Source organism: Spinacia oleracea, chromosome 4 (genome assembly GCF_020520425.1).
Source record: "Spinacia oleracea cultivar Varoflay chromosome 4, BTI_SOV_V1, whole genome shotgun sequence".
Classification (NCBI taxonomy): Eukaryota; Viridiplantae; Streptophyta; class Magnoliopsida; order Caryophyllales; family Amaranthaceae; genus Spinacia; species Spinacia oleracea.
The window spans coordinates 37,725,237-37,745,244 of record NC_079490.1 but is presented as its reverse complement, the minus strand read 5'-3'; the positions used below and the strand labels follow the sequence as shown (position 1 = coordinate 37,745,244).

At 40.7% G+C, this 20,008-nt stretch overlaps 1 protein-coding gene across 1 annotated transcript; it reads left to right on the top strand.

Moving 5' to 3' along the window:
* Window positions 1–17,610: 17,610 nt before the first annotated feature.
* Window positions 17,611–19,272, top strand: LOC110805420 (uncharacterized). Its single transcript, XM_022011023.1, has 3 exons — window positions 17,611–17,732; window positions 18,136–18,946; window positions 19,159–19,272. Exons 1-3 carry the CDS (start codon window positions 17,611–17,613, stop codon window positions 19,270–19,272), a joined length of 1,047 nt encoding a protein of 348 aa, XP_021866715.1.
* The last annotated feature ends 736 nt before the right edge of the window (window positions 19,273–20,008 follow it).

Sequence of the window (20,008 nt, the reverse complement as noted above, 5' to 3'; positions counted from 1 at the left end):
GACTAGGCTATGCCGAAGTACAATCTAAATCCTAAGTCTTAGTTGTCTTATCCATAGAATCGGTCCTAATACTTGGTGTTGTTCTGCAAGCTAAAAGGTTAAACCATATTGAGTCTCCCTTCCTAACATTTAAATCAATGAGCACCCATATGTAATTGTCATCCCTTGCTAGGAATCCACGGCCTCAATACTCTCTCTCACCAATAAAAATAATATATTATAGTATTTGCGAAATGAAAACGGCCACATTCTGGAAATCATTCCCCCATAGTCGCACAACACCCAAAGTGAACCTAAGGTGTTAATACCATTGGCAAAGAAAAAATTAATGGCCCCCAAGGCTCATAATCACATTGGGTCACGACTATCATAGTCCTCTCGAGTCACTCGCTCCTTGAAGTACACCTAAGTACGGACTAAAAGATTTTCCATGAATGCAACATGACCAACCATGAAAATACCCAAATCTGCATGCCATAAGGCTACCATTGGGGTAAAGCGATACACACTAAGAGAGAAGCCGCACTAATGATTCTAGCCTTGCAAAAATAAAAATTCGATCTCCCCGATTAACTACCTTGCCAACATTAAGCAAAATGGCGCATGACAAATGAACACCCAAGGGTTAAAATCTAAAGTGTCAACCAACGAAAGTTATGGTCCAATTAGCCTAAGTCTGAGAGTCGCTTGGTCAAGTATTATAGGCTTACGCCATGTCATTATTTTGAGTCTAGGCCACCTCATTGTATTCATACACGGGTTATAATCAGAAAAATTAAATGAAAGTTCGAGTCTAAAATCACAACTTCCAATTAAATCCCGAAAATTGGAATCTAAAAAGAAGCAAAAAATTATTTTCGATGTAATTCTTTCGTTAAATTTCAATAAGGTAAAAACAACATTTTGAATCTACGCTATTTGCACATTTTAAGAAACGACTAAATACGCTTGCAAAGTATGACAGTTAAAGGTCCACTATAGGCCTACCAAACGAGGCTCACTCAGTCTCGCCTCGTGACTCAAAAACCACAACCATCTACCTTTTAGCCCAAATAAAAAAATTTATGTTGGGGAGAAATCCCAAGCAAAAAGAGAAAATAGAAAGAGAAAAGGGGAGAGCGAAAAGAGCGAGCCATGAAATACTTAGCCCGTACCTCCCAAAGTGCGAAATTTACCCAAGTAAACGAAGGAAAAGAATTGAGTCAATCAATCCAAATCATAAAATTCTACGATGTCTACCCTTTCCAATCCTTATGCTCTTAGACGCCTTCGCTCTGGGGTCCCCGTTCAGCTCATTTAACCCATCCATGTTCTCATTGCCATAACCCGAGAAACCATTACCTAAACTCTTGTTTTTGAACTTGTTATCAACCGCAAACCACGCACGGCCATTGACACGTGCGTCATGCCCATCATTTCCAAAAGTCCAAACCTGCTCTTACACCACCATTAGCATAATGACCATATAAACTTGTGTGGACACATCCTGTTGATATACCCTTGAGCCGTCCCCATGCTACTCATTGACCTTGGTTGGTTTAAACTCATGACACTAGCTTGAGGCTGCAAATTGTGAGCCCTAGCAGGTGTAATCCTCATGCTTGACTAATACCTATACAAATTATCCCAACTCATTCAACCCATCTTTCAAACCATCTTGAGTCACGAATAAAAAAGGAAGACCAATGAAAAGTACAAAAAATAATAAAAAATAAAAAAGCAAACTTTGCAAAGCGCCTCTAAAAGTTCGTCTAAAAAAGAAAAGAAGCATTTAGCGCACCAATAAAGATCCGCCCAGAAAACATTTCCAGCGCCCACAACTGGGCGCCGAAATCTTTAGCACCCCAGCCTGGGCGCTGATTCTCTCTGCTTGCTAAAATTTGTCCAGAAGTGCTCGTCATTTTATCCGCACATACACGGAAAAACAACGAACACTTGGAGGGGTACAACACGTATCCAGATATACGTACCAAAAAACACATGAAAAGATTTTTGTGCAAATACATATACTTAAAAATATAAAACAAATTTTTGGCTTACGGCAAGGCGGCAGATTAAAATAATAATAAACTTCACTTATTCTACCGTTTCAAATGATATGTTTCCATCTCAGAACATACTTATCGAATTCGGCATTCAAAGAAACCATTTTCTAGGCTAAGAATTACGCAAGACCTGATTCCAAATTAAATCTATTTAAGGCGGATACGTAGGCAATCCATGATTCGGTCCAACCAATATTAAAGCCTATAGAAAAAACAAGAATAAAAATAGAAGTCCCTTATTGAAATTTAATTACTTGCAATCCAAGTCAAAAGAAAAATTTAAGTCAAAGGAAGAATCCAAGTCATCAAGATGCCAAAATGAGCACACATCGAAAAATAATAAAGGGCACGTACCCTTGCCAGAAGGAGCACTCACACTCCCAGGCACTTAGCCAAGACTCAAAAGATCGCTTTACCTCAATTGAATGGGGGCTAGTGCAAGCGTCCATGACCTTTAAAGTACTCGACTTGACCCTCCCTAAAGCGGACCAACTCACTTAAAGACCTTCTTTCACCACTAGACATAGTCGTTCGCTTAAAGACCTTCTTTCACCCCTAGACACAGTCATAATCGCCAACAAGTAGTAAAGGCAGTAAGCTTGCAAAGAAGAGGATTTTTCTACGGCATCGCCCCATCGTTCCTCCGAACTCAGGGCACCCGTTCGTGGTAATTCAAATGCTTGCGAATCCCCTTTGAAAAAAAAATCAGACATTGTCAATAGGACTTGGCACTTAACCAAGGCTCACCCTACTCAGACATATGACACGGGCATCTAAAATCGAAATCTAAAAGCATCATTAATGGGAAGACATAATAGCAACTGGGGGCTAAAGATTAAAATGAAAGAGCTAGGGAAAGAACTAAATATACCTTGACCTTTTGTACGGACATACACCAAGTAAATCTAAGTCAATTTGAAAACGGTTTATATTCCCGCAATTCTGGAAAAGATGGCCCTAAAAGCCCAAAAGCATATGCCAAACGGGCACAAGTATATCTTGACGCCTGCACCCTGGCTTCCAGCAAATCCTTAGACAGCATTCTAAAAATCGTAACAGTATTTTGGTTCATTCAATCCTGTGCGAACCCTTCTATAAGTCAACTTACTTAGGACACCTCTGACTGTACACAGTAAGATTCGGATTTCAAATAATCTTCAAATAATTTTCAAAAAAAAACTTCTTCGAACATTATAAAGTGTCGTTGGTTTAAGCTAAGTATGCATTTATCTCGATGTTGCAAGTGAGTCAAAGAGATTTCTAAATAGGATTATGGGTAAAGAAAGGCACCTAGCTTTTGATCAAGGCACACTTCGACATGTGGCTACCTTGACCATGGCAATGTCGCACAATACGACATTTACAAGAGAAGTAGCAAAATCACTACTCGAACATACCTCGCACTAAACGAGTCTGGTTCAAACTATTCATGATCCGTGTCACCATGAATGCATAAAAACGTATGCAAAGCATTATAGCACCAAGCCAATCCCGTAGCTACAATTGGGGGCTTGAGAAGAACACTCTAAAAATGCTCGAAACGACGATTTTATCGCAAATTCTCAACGCTAATGCTATACATACATCATAAGGGCACAATCCTAAGCTTTAATCGTGTAAAACAAACCTTAGAATGGCTACAACCCCTCCCAAATTCTAAGCACTACTTAGAATGTATAAAGTCACCCCACTAACAAGGGTAACTGAAAATCGCGAGTCATCAAAACTCCGATCAAACTACTGCACATAACGCTCGCCATACAAGCGCCCGTTACACAGTCTACCTCGTTCCAAAGCAAAAGCGAAAGAAAAAATCAAGGATAAAAACTGTCAATATATACCCAGAAATCATTTTCAAACGCCCAGAGCTGGGCGCCGATATCTTTAACGCCCGAGCCTGGGCGCTGAATCTTTCTGCTAGCCAAGTTTTGCCCAGATATAAAAATAAGAAAGAAACACCTATGAATCCTTGCATCGAACGAAGTAATAAGCCGTGCAAACCCACGCAGAAGGTGCTACACTTGTTCAAGCACCTGAACGAGGCGCGATGAGGTACTCCAATGCAAAAAATAATAATGTTATATCCCAACACCTGGAGAAATGTTCTAATACATGCGGTTAGGCCACACAAGCCTACGTCGCACCATAAGTTCAACCATCCCACGGTACAAGTCTAAAAAAGAGAGTAAGGCATATTGCACTAATGCAGGCACGACCAAGAGCATGTGTAAAAGAGGCAAAAAACTACTTATCGCCCAAATTCAAAATGCAAGCCACACGACTTCTACATTAAGGATTAAAGGTAGCAAAACATTGCCTACCATGAAAGGGATAACTCGCACCTACACGAGCGGAACCACAAGGCATCTTTCTCGAAAGAACCTACAAAAGTCGTACGCCAAAAGGAAGCATCCCAACAGGCATACTTGGGGGCTCTAAGCTACGAAACAACCATAGCAAAATAAAAAAAATCTCGAAGCAAATGTTTGAACAATCGAAAGGGCACGATGTTTGAGCCCACCTCGTGAATAGGCCTGAACCCTACTAAGCTTCTAAGCAAACTATACGAAATCAGTCATTGCTCAAAAAAAATGATTCAAGCAAACTGATTAATGGAACCGCACACAACGGCCATTCTATGAACGCTCGTTCGCACGTACATATCATCATTCTAAGTATCGAACATTCACGAACGCGTTTAAAAGGAAAAATATACAACAACAAGAGCGGTCAAAATCTTACGCCTCAAGGTATGTTCCTCAGGCCATATAGACTCGCCCAACTATCGCAATAACTGTACGCCTTAAGAACAACAGTTCCTTAAAATAATCGCCCCAAAGCGACAAGCACCGTAGTCCACCAATCGGCTATGGCTTCTCAAGAAAATCATCACGTTCTAAAAACAAAGAAAAAACAAAAGAAAAGAGAATACATAGAACTTCCACGTGAAATAAACGAATGAACAAGAGGCCAACTGTGTCATCAAAAGACCAACCCAAACAACACTTTCAACGCCCCACCTGGGCGTGAATTATTTCAACACCCAGGCCTGGGCGCCGAAAATGAACCCAGCCTCAAAAAAGGGCCCTAACTTCTAGTGGGCCCTGCCGCATCCATTCGACTCGAAAATTTCCGATTTCCTTACTAAAAGTCGCACCTCACGACTTTGTCAAGAGTAGCACACCACTACAAAGATCGCTCGCACTTACGAGTACAATCCCAAACATGGTCAAGGACATCACAAATTGCGTATCCCCAAGGAACCCCTTTGACAAGAAATGACCGTCAAGCACGAGTGCTTGGTGGCTCGAAAGAAAAAAATATATCCTAAAAGAAAGTATGCAAAGTTAAAATAATATTCCGAGACTACGCTGTACGAAGTCCTGAGCTTGGATAAAAAAATAAAACCGGATTACGACCTCAAGACAAAGGTCGTCGTTGACACTTATACATAGTCCCCTAATCAAGGACCCAGGTAGTGGCAAAATTGAGCCGAAAAGACTAGCTCAGAACCATGAAAGGTGATGACCACGAGACAATGGTCCGTCTAAGCACGTTGTCAACCCACATTCAGGTTACAACTAAATCCGAGCATCCCTCGAAAGAATTCGCTCTTACAAGAATGAATAAAAGAAATTCTCAAAAGAAATCACGATGAACAAAAGAAATAGGGACTTGCCCACCTCAATCGGGCAAGATCGCGCCACAAACCGCGCGAATCCCAAATCGAAAAGACGAATTCAGGTTCGCTCACCTCCAGCGAGCGAGGCGTCCACCCTTAGCGGACAGGGCTCGCCCACCTTTAGCGGGCGAGGTCTGCGTCAGTAGCCGCGCAGGTCCTCAGGTTTCGAAAAATAAAGTCTTCAAATTTAAAATAGGCTCGCCATATTCAGCCGGCGGGATCTACGTCACAAACCACGTAGGTCCTTATTTTCAAAAAAGCACAAACAAATTTCAAAATAGATTCGTCCACTTCTATCGGACGGGGTGTCCACCCTTAGCGGACAGGTTTGCCATCTTTAGCCGGCGGGGTCTACGTCACAAACCGCGTAGGTCCTTATTTTCAAATTTCAAAAACAGATTCGTCCACTTCTATCGGACGGGGTGTCCACCCTTAGCGGACAAGCTCGCCATCTTTAGCCGGCGGGGTCTGCGTCACTAACCACGCAGGTCCTTAGTCGCTGCAGCGATAACTTTTTTCGGTTTTCCCTTTTTCCAAAAATTAAAAGGATTGGTTTTCCGTTTTTCCAAAAAAGAATGATGTGCTGGATTTTCCTTCGTTTTACGTCCCATAAAAACAAGGGGGTTTTCTCGTTTAGCTAACCCTGAAAATGAGAATCTTTAAAAACATTTTTACCTCGTGATTGGGCTTGGCCAGGCCCAATTACACTTTACAGCTTTGATTTCGAAAACATCTGTAGCTACTCCCAATGACAAAGTGAGGGAGTTTCTACGCACCTTTAGATCCTTCCAATGACAAAGTGAGGAAGTTTCTATACTATCAGTTGACAAATCCCAATGACACGTGAGGGATATGTCGACACTTCAAGTGATGACCCTTAAGTCAAATGTTATCACTCGGGGGCTCGTGAGACCCTCGCAAAAACAGGTCACCATGACTTGTGTGACGCACTCCGTCTAGTACTTTGACCATCGTCTTACTCCAAGACTAAGTCAAAGTGGGGGCTAACTGTAGACACCTACTTTTGTCCCCATTCCCGAAAGGGAAAGGTTCGATGATGAAAACATAAATCTCCACTTGACAACGCATCTCCTATAAAATAAACGAATCTCAATTCCCCTTTTCATTTCACCCGAAACCTGCTATTTATAGAAACCTGCTAAAAATAGTAACTACCGTAAAAGGTAGCTTCTAAAAGTGGCAAGTGATAAAAGATAGAAACCTGTCATAATTAGGTGTTGCACTCCAACATAAATCCTAAATGAGATAGAAAACTGCGAGAATCCTATTCCTAATATGATTCGGAAATAAACAGTTACGTATTAATTAAAATCCTAATGAGCCTAGAGTTCGTAACGGGCCCAGACGCATTCCGTCATGAAATTGATACGCACTAAAAGACTCGATTAAGTCTCAAACTCTACGGATTTCAGGAATCCGAATCTGACTAAGAAAACAGCCCAGACCCTATTTTCAACGCCTGGCTCTGGGCGCCGAAATCTTCGGCGCCCAGGCCTGGGCGCTGAAAATACCTGGGTACGTGTTTTTTCCTAATTCTTTGTGGATTAGAACTCTGCGATTCTATCTTTCCACGAACTCTTCCCTATAAATACAGCCCTAAATTCGATGTGAAAACAACACACACACACAATACACAATTCATATTCTGAGTATTGACTCCAACCCTTAGCCTAAGCCTCACGCTGCGAAATTGTTCACGCGTTCTGTCGCAATCGATCCATAAATCGAACAGAACGTATCCTGTCCCGTAATTGAGATACGTTAAATAAAAAGGAGAAATAGCAAAGTCAAAGTGGTTAGTTTTCTGAGAACCGTGACGCACCTCTCAAGGGTGCGTCGTAATGTGTCCCTTTTCGATGATTTAATTGCTTTCCTCGCCCTTTTTATGAACTGTTAAACTAACTAAATCTGATTGTTCTATCACGCCTAACAAATATAATATTTTTGGAAAATTGGATTATCATGCTAGGTCCCTTAATGCAATCTAAATCAGATAATCACGATCGATCTAGTATTATATGTTGCATATTGCTAAAATCAACTCAGATTAGTTTAATAGTTAACGCATGTCCCTTCAATTATTTATGCTGAGCTAGTAAGGATATCCTGCCTCTGGAGTTATCGAAGAGCGAGTACTCCTCTCGGTAGTTACAGTCCCCCGAACCCTTAATCTCTACCTTGCGGGTGTATGTCTAGAGATCCCCACACCAGGGATCACAAGGGAACCTATGGCCGTCGTGGTCAAACATAATTGCACTCCCTTTATGTCACGATAATCGGGTTTTGTCAGTTTTTCTCATTGTCGTTAAAAACTGAATGGCGACTCCTATATTACTAGTCAATTGGGTGTATACTCACAGGAAATCCAATTACACTTGATAGAATAAAAAGAATCGTCACACCCACGAGGGACGAGGTCACGCATTAGCCTCGTGCTTTTTCGACCCCCTCACAGTGGGCAAGTCCCTATTTCTTTTGTTCATCGTGATTTCTTTTGAGAATTTCTTTTTATTCATTCTTGTAAGAGCGAATTCTTTCGAGGGATGCTCGGATTTAGTTGCAACCTGAATGTGGGTTGACAAGGTGCTTAGACGGACCGTTGTCTTGTGGTCATCATCTTTCATGGTTTTGAGCGAGTCTTTTCGGCTCAATTTTGCCACTACTGGGGTCCTTGATTAGGGGACTATGTATAAGTATCAACAGCGACTTTTGTCTTGAGGTCGTAAACCGGTTTTATCTTTTGAGACATCTAAACACGAGACTTCGTACAGCGTAGTTTGGGAATATTGTTTTTAACTTTGAATAATATATTTTCTCTCGAGCCCCCCAAGCATTCGTGCTTGACGGTCATTTCTTGTTAAAGAGGTTCCTTGGGGATATGCATTTTGTAATGTCCTTGATCGTGTTTGGGGATCGTGCTCGTAAGTGCGAGCGATCTTTGAAGTGGTATGCTACTTTGGCGAAGTCGTGAGGTGCGACTTTCGGCAATTTTCAAGTCGAATGAATATGGCAGGGCCCTATAGAAGTCAGAGCTGTTTTTTGGGCCTGGGCTCATTTTCGGCGCCCAGGCCAGGGCGTCAGAAATAATTTACGCCCAGGTGGGGCGTTGAAAATGTTGTTTGGGTCCGTCTTTTGATGACACAGTTGGCCTCTTGTTTTTTCGTTTATTTCACTTGGAAGTTCTATGTATTCTCTTTTCTTTTGTTTTTTTCTTAATTTTTAGAACGTGATGATTTTCTCGAGAAGCCGTAGCCGATCGGTGGACTATGGTGCCTGTCGCTTTGGGGCGATTATTTTAAGGAACTGTTGCTCTTAAGGCGTACAGTTATTGCGATAGTTGGGCGAGTCTATATGGCCCGAGGAACATACCTTGAGGCGTAAGACTTTGACCGCTCTTGTTGTTGTATATTTTTCCTTTTGAACGCGTTCGTGAATGTTTGATACTTAGAATTATGATATGTATGTGCGAACGAGCGTTCATAGAATGGTCGTTGTGTGCGGTCCATTAATCGGTTTGCTTGAATCATAATTTTTTTGTTTTTTTTGAGCAATGACTGATTTTGAATAGTTTGCTTAGAAGCTTGATAGGGTTCAGGCCATTCATGAAGTGGGCTCAAACATCGTGCCCTTTCGTTTGTTCAAACATTTGCTTCGAGATTTTTTATTTTGCTATGGTTATTTCGTAGCTTGGAGCCCCCAAGTATGCATGTTGGGATGCTTCCTTTTGGCGTACAATTTTTGTAGGTTCTTTCGAGAAAGATTCCTTGGGGTTTCGCTCGTGTAGGTGCGAGTTATCCCTTCTGTGGTAGGTAATGTTTTGCTACCTTTAATCCTTAATGTAGAAGTCGTGTGGCTTGCATTTGGGCGATAAGTAGTCTTTGCCTCTTACTCTTGGTCGTGCTTGCATTAGTGCAATGTGCCTTACTTTTTTTAGACTTGTACTGTGGGATGGTTGAACTTATGGTGCAACGTAGGCTTGTGTGGCCTAACGGCGTGTCTTAGAACATTCCTCCAAGTGTTGGGATATCATTATTATTTTTTGCATTGGAATACTTCATCGCGCTGAATCGTTCAGGTGCTCGAACAAGTGTAGCACCTTCTGCGTGGGCGTGCACGGCTTATTACTTCGTTCGGTGCGAGGATTGATAGATGTTTCTTTCTTGTTTTTATATCAGGGCAAGATTTAGCAAGCAGAGATATTCAGCGCCCAGGCTGGGGCGTTAAAGATATTGGCGCCCAGCTCTGGGCGTTGAAAATTATCTCTGGGTATATTTTGACAGTTCTTATCCTTGATTTTTATTTTGCTTTTGCTTTAAAACGACGTAGACTATGTAACGGGTGCTTATAGGGCGAGCGTTAGGTGAAGTAGTTTGATCGGAGTTTTGGTGACTCGCGATTTTCAGTTACCCTTGTTAGTGGGGTGACTTTATATATTCTAAGTAGTGCTTTAGAATTTGGGAGGGGTTGTAGCCATTCTAAGGTTCGTTTTACACGTTTAAAGCTTAGGATTGCGCCCCTATGATGTATGTATAGCATTAGCGTCGAGAATTTGCGATAAAATCGTCATTTCGAGCATTTTTAGAGTGTTTTTCTCAAGCCCCCAATTGTAGCTACGGGATTGGCTTGGTGCTATAATGCTTTGCATACGTCTTTATGCTTTTATGGTGACATGGATCATGAATAGTTTGAACCAGATTGGTTTAGTGCGAGGTACGTTCGAGTAGTGACCTGCTACTTCTCTTGTAAATGTCGTATTATGCGACATCGCCATGGTCAAGGTAGTAACATGTGGAAGTGTGCCTTGACCAAAATTTAGGTGCCTTTCTTTACGCATAATCATATTTAGAAATCTTTTGACTCACTTGCAACATTGAGATAAACGCACACTTAGCTTAAACCAACGACACTTTATTATGTTCGTTCTTTGAAAATTATTTGAAAATTATTTAAAATCCGAATCCTACTGTGTACAGTGCGAGGTGTCCTAAGTAAGTTGACTTATAGAAGGGTTCGTACAGGATTACATGAGTGAATCAAAAATACTGTTACGATTTTTGGAATGCTGTCTAAGAATTTGCTGGAAGCCAGGGTGCAGGCGTCAAGATATACTTGTGTCCGTTTGGCATATGCTTTAGGCTTTTAGGGCTATCTTTTCCAGAATTGCGGGAATATAAACCGTTTTCAAATTGACTTAGATTTACTTGGTGTATGTCTGTACAAAAGGTCAAGGTATATTTAGTTCTTTCCCTAGCTCTTTCATTTCAATTTTTAGCCCCCAGTTGTTGTTATGTCTTCCCATTAATGATGTTTCAGATTTCGATTTTAGATGCCCGTGTCATATGTCTGAGTAGAGTGAGCCTTGGTTAAGTGCCAAGTCCAATTGACAATGTCTGGTTTTTTTTAAAGGGGATTCGCGAGCATTTGAGTTACCATGAACGGGTGCCCTGAGCTCGAAGGAACGATGGGGCGACGCCGTAGAACAATCCTCTTTATTGCAAGCTTACTGCCTTTACTACTTGTTGGCGATTATGACTGTGTCTAGTGGTGAAAGAAGATCTTTAAGCGAACGACTATGTCTAGTGGTGAAAGAAAGTCTTTAAGTGAGTTAGTTCTCTTTAGGGAGGGTCAAGTCGAGTACTTTAGAGGTCATGGACGCTTGCGCTAGCCCCCATTCAATTGAGGCAAAGCGATCTTTTTGAGTCTTGGCTAAGTGCCTAGGAGTGTGAGTGCTCCTTCTGGCAAGGGTACGTGCCCTTATTATTTTTCGATGTGTGCTCATTTTGGCATCTTGATGACTTGGATTCTTCTCCGTGCTTTCAATTTTTCTTTCGACTTGGATTGCAAGTAATTAAATTTCAATAAGGGACTTCTATTTTTATTCTTGTTTTTTTATAGGCTTTAATATTGGTTGGACCGAATCATGGATTGCCTACGTATCCGCCTTAAATAGATTTAATTTGGAATCAGGTCTTGCGTAGTTCTTAGCCTAGAAAATGGTTTTCTTAGAATGCTGATTTTGAACAAGTACGTTCTGAGGTGGAACCGTAATGTTTGAAATAGGATGAGATAAGTGAAGTTCATTATTATTTTAATCTGCTGCTTTGCCGTAAGCCAAAATTTTGTTTTATTTTTTAAGTACATGTATTTTCTTTTCATGTGTTTTTTGGTACGTATACCTGAATATGTGTTGTACCCCTCCAAGTGTTCGTTATTTTTCCGTGCATGTGCGGATAAAATGACGAGCACTTCTGGACAAAATTTGGCAAGCAGAGAGATTCAGGGCCCAGGCTGGGGCGCTAAAGTTCGGCGCCCAGCTGTGGGCGCTGAAAATTATTTCTGGGCGGATCTTTTTTGGTGCGCTAAATGCTTCTTTTTCTTTTTAGACTAACTTTAGAGGCGCTTTGCAAAGTTCCTTTTTTTTTATTATTCATATTTTTTTTTTAATTTTTGTTTTCTTATGTTGAGTGTAGAATGTACTTTTTCATTTGTCTTCTTTTTTTTATTCGTGACTCAAGACGGTTTGAAAGACGGGTCGAATGAGATAGGATAATTTGTATAGGTATTAGTCAAGCATGAGGATTACATCTGCTAGGACTCACAATTTGCAGCCTCGTGCTAGTGTCATGAGTTTAAATCAACCAAGGTCAACGAGTAGCATGGGGACGGCTCAAGGGTATATCAACAAGATGTATTCAAACAAGTTATATGGTCATTATACTAGCGGTGATGTAAGAGCAAGTTTTGGAGATGACGGGTATGACGCGCGTGTCAATGGCCGTACGGGGTTTGCGGTTGACAACAAGTTCAAGAACAAGAGTCGAGGTAATGGTTTCTTGGGTTATGGCAATGAGAACATGGATGGGTTAAATGAGCTGAACAGGGGCCCCAGAGTGACGGCGTCTAAGAACATAAGGATTGGAAAGGGTAGACATCGTAGAACTTTATGTAGTTTTTGTGGCATGATTTGGATTGGTTGACTCAATTCTTTTCCTTTATTTACTTGGGCAGATTTCGCGCTTTGGGAGGTACGGGCTAAGTATTTCATGGCTCGCTCTTTTCGCTCTCCCTTTTCTCTTTCTTTTTAAGCATTTCATGGCTTGCTCTTTTCGCTCTCCCTTTTCTCTTTCTATTTTTTTCTTTTTGCTTGGGATTTCTCCCCAACATAAATCCTTCAAAAAATTTTATTTGGGCTAAAAGGTAGATGGTTGTGGTCTTTGAGTCACGAGGCGAGACTGAGTGAGCCTCGTTTGGTAGGCCTATAGTGGACCTTTAATTTTAGTGGGCCTAGGGTGGACTTTTTAAATTGTCTTACTTTGCAATCTTATTTAGTCGTTTCTTAAAATGTGCAAATAGCGTTGATTCAAAATGTTGTTTTTACCTTATTGAAATTTAACGAAAGAATTACATCGAAAATAATTTTTTGCTTCTTTTTCAAATTCCAGTTTCTCGGATTTTAACTGGAAGTTGTGATTTAGACTCAAACTTTCATTAATTTTTCTGATTATAACCCGTTTATGAATAAGGAGGTGGCCTAGACTCAAAATAAAGACGTGGCGCAAGCCTATAATACTTGACCAAGCAACTTTCAGGTTTAGATTTATTGGACCATAACTTTCGTTGGTTGACACTTTAGATTTTAACCCTTGGGTGTTCATTTGTCATGCGCCATTTGCTTAATATTGGCAAGGTAGTCAGTTGGGGAGATCGAATTTTTATTTTTGCAAGACTAGAATCATTAGTGCGGCTTCCCTCTTAGTGTGTATTGCTTTACCCCAATGGTAGCCTTATGGCATGCAGATTTGGGTATTTTCATGGTTGGTCATGTTGCATTCATGGAAATCTTTTAGTCCGTACTTAGTAGTATTTCAAGGAGCGAGTGACTCGAGAGGACTATGATAGTCGTGACCCAATGTGATCATAAGCCTTGAGGCCATAATTTTTTTCTTTCCAATGGTATTGACACCTTAGGTTCACTTTGGGGGTTGTGCGACTATGGAGGAATAATTTTCAGAATGTGACTGTTTCCATTTTGCAAATACTATAATATATTCCTTTTATTGGTGAGAGAGAGTATTGAGGCCGTGGATTCTTAGCAAGGGATGACAATTACACATGGGTGCTTTATTGATTTAAATGTTAGGAAGGGAGACTCAATATGGTTTAACCTTTTAACTTGGAGAACGACACCAAGCATTTGGACCGATTCTATGGATAAGACAACTAAGACTTAGGATTTAGATTGTACTTTGGCATAGCCTAGTCTAGACTCGGATTTATTTATTTTTTACTTGAACATTATTTTTTTTGAAAACTTTATTCGAACATCATTTTTTCAATACTTTGCCCATGTTACATTCAAAGTTATTTTAATTAGCGTGCTCGGTTTTGGAGCCGAACATTGTCGTCATAGGAGGCCTAACAACGACACAAAGAGTTATTTTATTTTTTACAAGTCGCTTTTAGAATCGAGTGCTTTTTCATACGCCCTCGTAGCAATTTTCTCGAAAAGTTTTTTTTTTGCTACGTATATATTCTTTGCGCGGGCACTGAGGCTGCTGTGCCTGACCAAAAGGCCAGGCAGCAAATTCAGGGCCCAGTTGTGGGCGTGAGAATATTTGGCGCCCAGCCAGGGGCGCTGAAAATGCGTCCCTGACTGGTACTCGTATTCTGTTCGCGTATATTTTTTGTAGATGCGACTTAAATATTGCGTGCTTGCCTAATAACGTCCTTTACGCGTTGTGCAGCGTTTGTGGGATTCGTTACAGGCCATACCGAGCGTCGCTTATTTTTGTGGCGATCGTTCGGGTTGCGGAACACGTATTTCGGTATAACTCTTTGGCAAATTGGTTTATGAATGTTTGGGCAATTTTTAAGGTCGTTGGTTTTTCTAGGATAGTTTGTCACACACAATCATATATTTCGCTACACATAACTAACATTCCATCATGAGGCAATAATAATATGTCATGTAGTTTGTGATAGGCTTCTATGGGTAGTATTTGCGCCTGGCTTGGTACCGCTTCTATCGCAGATCCGACACATGCCCCGGTCGAGGTAGTGCCTTCAACAGACGAATTTCGTCCCAGAAGGCCAACCCGCAAGTGCAAGCCAAGGGGGCATGCAGGCGAGAGGGACCTAATGAGCGAGCGATTGGGTTTGGGACGGGTGTACTACTAGCGAAAGTGCCGAGTGGACAACATTCAAAGCGTATGCACCCCCCGGTTGGCGATGGGTATCCTTAGTCCCAACTCCCGAGATGAAACACCAAGGGAGCCAAGATTCGTTATGCGGTTCTGCCCGTTCACATTAATATGCTGATTTTCAGGTCGTCCCAACTTGATGGGGAAATAAACGCGGGGTAGGATCGTTTCACCCTTCGGCTATTTTGATTACCTACAAGCACGAGTATTTCCTTCACTTTCCCCAGTGGAGTCGCCACTGTGAGGGGGTCGAAAAAGCACGAGGCTAATGTGTGACCTCGTCCCTCGTGGGTGTGACGCTTCTTTTTATCAAATCAAGTGTAATTGGATTTCCTGTGAGTTTACACCCAATTGACTAGTAATATAGGAGTCGCCATTCAGTTTTTAACGACAATGAGAAAAACTGACAAAACCCGGTTATCGTGACATAAAGGGAGTGCAATTATGTTTGACCACGACGGCCGTAGGTTCCCTTGTGATCCCTGGTGGTGGGGATCGCTCAACGTACACCCGCAGGGTAGAGATTGAGGGTTCGGGGGACTGTAACTACCGAGAGGAGTACTCGCTCTTCGATAACTCCAGAGGCAGGATATCCTTACTAGCTCAGCACAAATAATTGAAGGGACATGCGTTAACTATTAAACTAATCTGAGTCGATTTTAACAATATACAACATATAATACTAGATCGAGCGCGATTATCTGATTTAGATTGTATTAAGGGACCTAGCATGATAATCCAATTTCCCAAAAATATCATATTTATTAGGCGTGATCGAACAATCAGATTTAGTTAGTTTAACAGTTCATAAAAGGGCGAGGAAAGCAATTAAACCATGGAAAAGGGACACATTACGACGCACCCTTGAGAGGTGTGTCACGGTTCTCAGAAAACTAACCACTTTGACTTTGCTATTTCTCCTTATATTTAACGAATCTCAAATTATGGGACGGGATACGTTCTGTTCGATTTATGGATCGATTGCGACAGAACACATGATCGGTTTTGCAGTGTGAGGCTTAGGCTTAAGGGTTCAGAGTCAATACTCAGAATAATAATTGTGTGTTGTTGTGTTTTCACGTCGAACTTAAGGCCCTATTTATAGAAAAGAGTTCGTGGAAAGATAGAATTGTAGAACTCTAATCCACGAGGAATTAGGAAAAAACACGTACCAGGTATTTTCAGCGCCCAGAGCCAGGCGTTGAAAATAGGATCTGGCTGTTTTTCTTAGTCAGATTCGGATTCCTAGAATCCGGAGTATTTGAGTTTTAGTTGAGTCTTTTAGTGCGTATTAACCTTGTGACGGGATGCGTCTGGGCCCGTTACGAACTCTAGGCTAGTTAGGATTTTAATTAATACGTGACTCTTATTTTCGAATCATGCATATTAGGAATAGGATTCTCTCATAATCTCTATCTCATTTAGGATTTATGTTAGAGTGCAACACCTAATTCTGACAGGTTTCTATCTTTTATGACTTGCCACTTTTAACAACTACCCATTACGGCAGTTACTATAAATAGCAGGTTTCGGGTGAAATGAAAAGGGGAATTGAGATTCGTTATTTTATAGGAGATGCGTTGTCAAGTGGAGATTTATGTTCTCATCATCGAACTTTCCCTTTCGGGAATGGGGACAAAAGTAGGTGTCTACACACCCCAACTTACAAGACAAAAACAAACCAAAAAAACACCCAAAACTCACAACAAGAACACATCCAAACTAGTTAACTCATGCCAAAGTTGACTAAACAAACAAGAGTTAAGTAGCAGACCCAACAGCTACATCAGTTCTGACCCAACAGCAGTGCAACATCAGACCCAAACCCAACAGCTACACACCAACCAACTGCAAAACCCACACAACCTAGTTGCAGCACACCTGCAAGAACAACACAGTGTGCAGATGCAACAACACCGACCTGCACCAGAACCCCAACGAACTACACAAAACGCACTAGTTACCAAACCTCTCCATAAGACCCTACCAACAGCAACAAATCAACAAAGAGCCAGCACTCAACACATGAACATAACGAAACCAGCAGCCCCGAACCACAAACACCCAAAAAAAAATCTCACAGCATCATATGTGAAGGTGTTTTCTCGTGGAAATAAAAATCAAGTTTGTGACTCTTAAAAGGTAAAAAATGAATTTGAAGAACTCATAGGAAACAAACTTGCATTTGGAAGAGAAATAGATGCAACTTCAAGTATTTGTTGTACATAGCAGTAAGAACTCATATGAAGAACCCGTTCAGAAACAAAAGAAGGGGAGATTAAAGAACAAATAAATTGTCACAAAAATTACCAAAATTCAGAACAAAATCATCCAAAATAACCCACATGATCGACCACATAATTGATTAATATTGTGGAATCAACAAAAACAATTTGTAAATAAATCATACAGACATGAATGAAAATCAACATAATTCTCCAATTAAGAACCCTAATTTAGGCCTCAAAACCACAGACAAAATGCAATTGTAACCAATTAATTAAATAGCGTAATTGAAAACTTAAGACCAAATTCGATGAGATATTTACCAATTAACCTTTCCTTCTCGCCAATTCAGAAACATAATTTGCCAATTTCTCCTTTATCTCCAATTCAAAAACCCAATTTCCAATTCAGATTCGCCTTGCTTCAGGAAACGAAAATGAAGAGGATTGACAAGAACGAAGCAGATGCAAGAGAAGAACAAAGAAGAAGACCTAAGCAGGTGAAAGAGAAGGACAGAGAAGAAGAACGTGAAGAAGGGTTTGGGGGTGAAACAAAAGGGTTTGGAAGGAGGGAAACCAAATAAATCATTTCTGTACAAAAAGTTTCAATAACATTTTTTCAGTAAACAAAATTTTCAGTAACTTTCTCCGTATTATTTTTTAATTTTTTAATTTTTTAGATACTCAACAAAAAACCGTTGCAATATTTCATTAGAATATTAATAAATGTTGCAATAAAATAATAAAATTATATAATTGTTGCCATAGCATTTCTATAGCAACGTTTTTCTAAAGTCAAAGTCTACTCAAATTAATAATTATTTAACTGTTGCGATAACTATGATATAGCAACGCCAATGAAACTGTTGCAAAAAAGGGCGTTACTATAACCCTTTTTTGTTCTAGTGTGCAGCTGCAAATCAATATAGAATCGTGCATTTTTTATACTTGTCTTTTTTGAGACAAAAAGCCAAAGAGTCATGGGCTAAGGGTGGTGATGAGAATAGTGCCATTTTTTACAAGAGTATCCGAGCTAGAGTTCTGCAGAATTCAGTGTATGCCATACATGACATGGAGGGGAATTGGGTTTGTGATGAACAATCAGTGGTTAATGCTTTCTTGCAATACTATCAGAAGCTCCTGGGTTCAAAAACTACTCATAGGAGTTGCATTATGCCAGAAGTAGTTGCAGCTGGACCTGTTTTAACTCTTGTGCAAGGTCAGCAATTGATTACCCAAGTTACTGGGGATGAGGTGAAGGTTGCCATGTTCTCCATTAATGGTGACAAAGCACCTGGACCTGATGGTTTTGGGAGCCTTTTTATTAAGGAGAATTGGCACATTGTGAGTGGGGATGTTACTAAAGCTGTTCTGGACTTTTTTAAGACTGGGAAGTTGCTGAAGGAGATTAACTCCACCACCATTACTTTGATCCCAAAAACTAAGTGTCCTTCCAATGTCACTGAGTTTAGACCGATTTCATGCTGTAATGTAATTTATAAGTGCATAACGAAGATTCTGTGTGAAAGAATGAAGGTGGTGTTACCTGAGTTGATTGCTGAGAATCAGGGGGCTTTTGTTCATGGTAGATTCATCATGCACAATATCATGATCTGCCAAGAGGTTGTGAGACAGTATGGGAGGAAGAATGCTTCACCTAGCTGTTTAATCAAGTTAGATATGCAGAAAGCATATGACACAATTGAGTGGGGTTTTCTGGAGGAGATGCTTCTTGCTTTGGGGTTTCCTGCTCAATTTATTAAATGGATTCTGGTTTGTGTCACTACCCCTAAGTTTTGGCTTCAAAGAGGGGTTTAAGGCAAGGGGACCCTCTCTCACCCTTTTTGTTTGTGGTTTGCATGGAATATTTGTCTAGAATCATGCTGAAGTTGGGCCAGGAAAAAGGATTCAGATACCACCCTAGATGCAAAGCTACCAAACTAACTCATCTGTGTTTTGCAGATGACTTGATCCTTTGCTGTAAGGGTGATTCCCAATCTATTCTCATGATGCTTCAGAGTTTTAAAATTTTCTCTGATACTTCTGGTCTGAAAGCTAATGTTCAAAAGTCAGCTATTTATGCTGCTGGCGTGAAATAAGCTGAGTTTACAAAGGTGGTGGAGTTATCTGGTTTCCCTGCAGGAAGTTTTCCTTTCAGATATCTTGGGGTGCCAATCTACTTTAAAAGGATAACTAATGTTGACTGTGAGTGCTTAGTTGACAAAATGTTGGCTAGGATTAAGGTTTGGAGTTCTAGGAACTTATCTTTTGCTGGTAGAATCACACTAATTAATTATGTGTTGATGAGTGTGCATACCTATTGGGCTCAGGTGTTTGTGTTGCCAAAGCACACACTTAAAACCGTGGAGTCTATCTGCAGAGCTTTTCTTTGGCAAGGGTCTTACTTTTGTTCTAAACCTGGGTACATAGCATGGGAAAAAGTGTGTACAGCTAAAAAAGAGGGTGGTTTAGTAATCAGAAATGTTCAGATTTGGAACATTGCATCCCTGGGGAAGTATGTGTGGGCAAGAGCTAGAAAAAGATATTATGTGGGTTAGATGGGTTAATGCCATCTATGTGAAAGGGGAGAACTGGTGGGGGTATCAGCCAAAGGCTGGTAGTGGGTGGTATTGGAGGAAAATTTGTGCAGTTAAGGAACAACTGAAACAATACTATGATGAGAGCAGTTTTGCTCAATTGCCTAAGTACTATGTGAAGAAGGTGTATCAGAAAATGGTGGTGCATCACCAGAAGATTCCTTGGTGTCATGCAGTCTGGTGTAGAGATGTTGTTCCTAAACACAGAGTCACATATTTTATCTCCTCCTCTCTTGTG

Bases quoted from the DNA above. Each gene is read 5' to 3' on its own strand.
- LOC110805420 (XM_022011023.1), top strand. From the start codon at position 17,611: ATGAAGAGGATTGACAAGAACGAAGCAGATGCAAGAGAAGAACAAAGA. The intron at 17,733-18,135 runs GTTTGGAAGGAG...GTCTTTTTTGAG, and splicing joins TTTGGGGGTGAAACAAAAGG to ACAAAAAGCCAAAGAGTCAT. The intron at 18,947-19,158 runs GTTTGTGTCACT...CTTTGCTGTAAG, and splicing joins AATTTATTAAATGGATTCTG to GGTGATTCCCAATCTATTCT.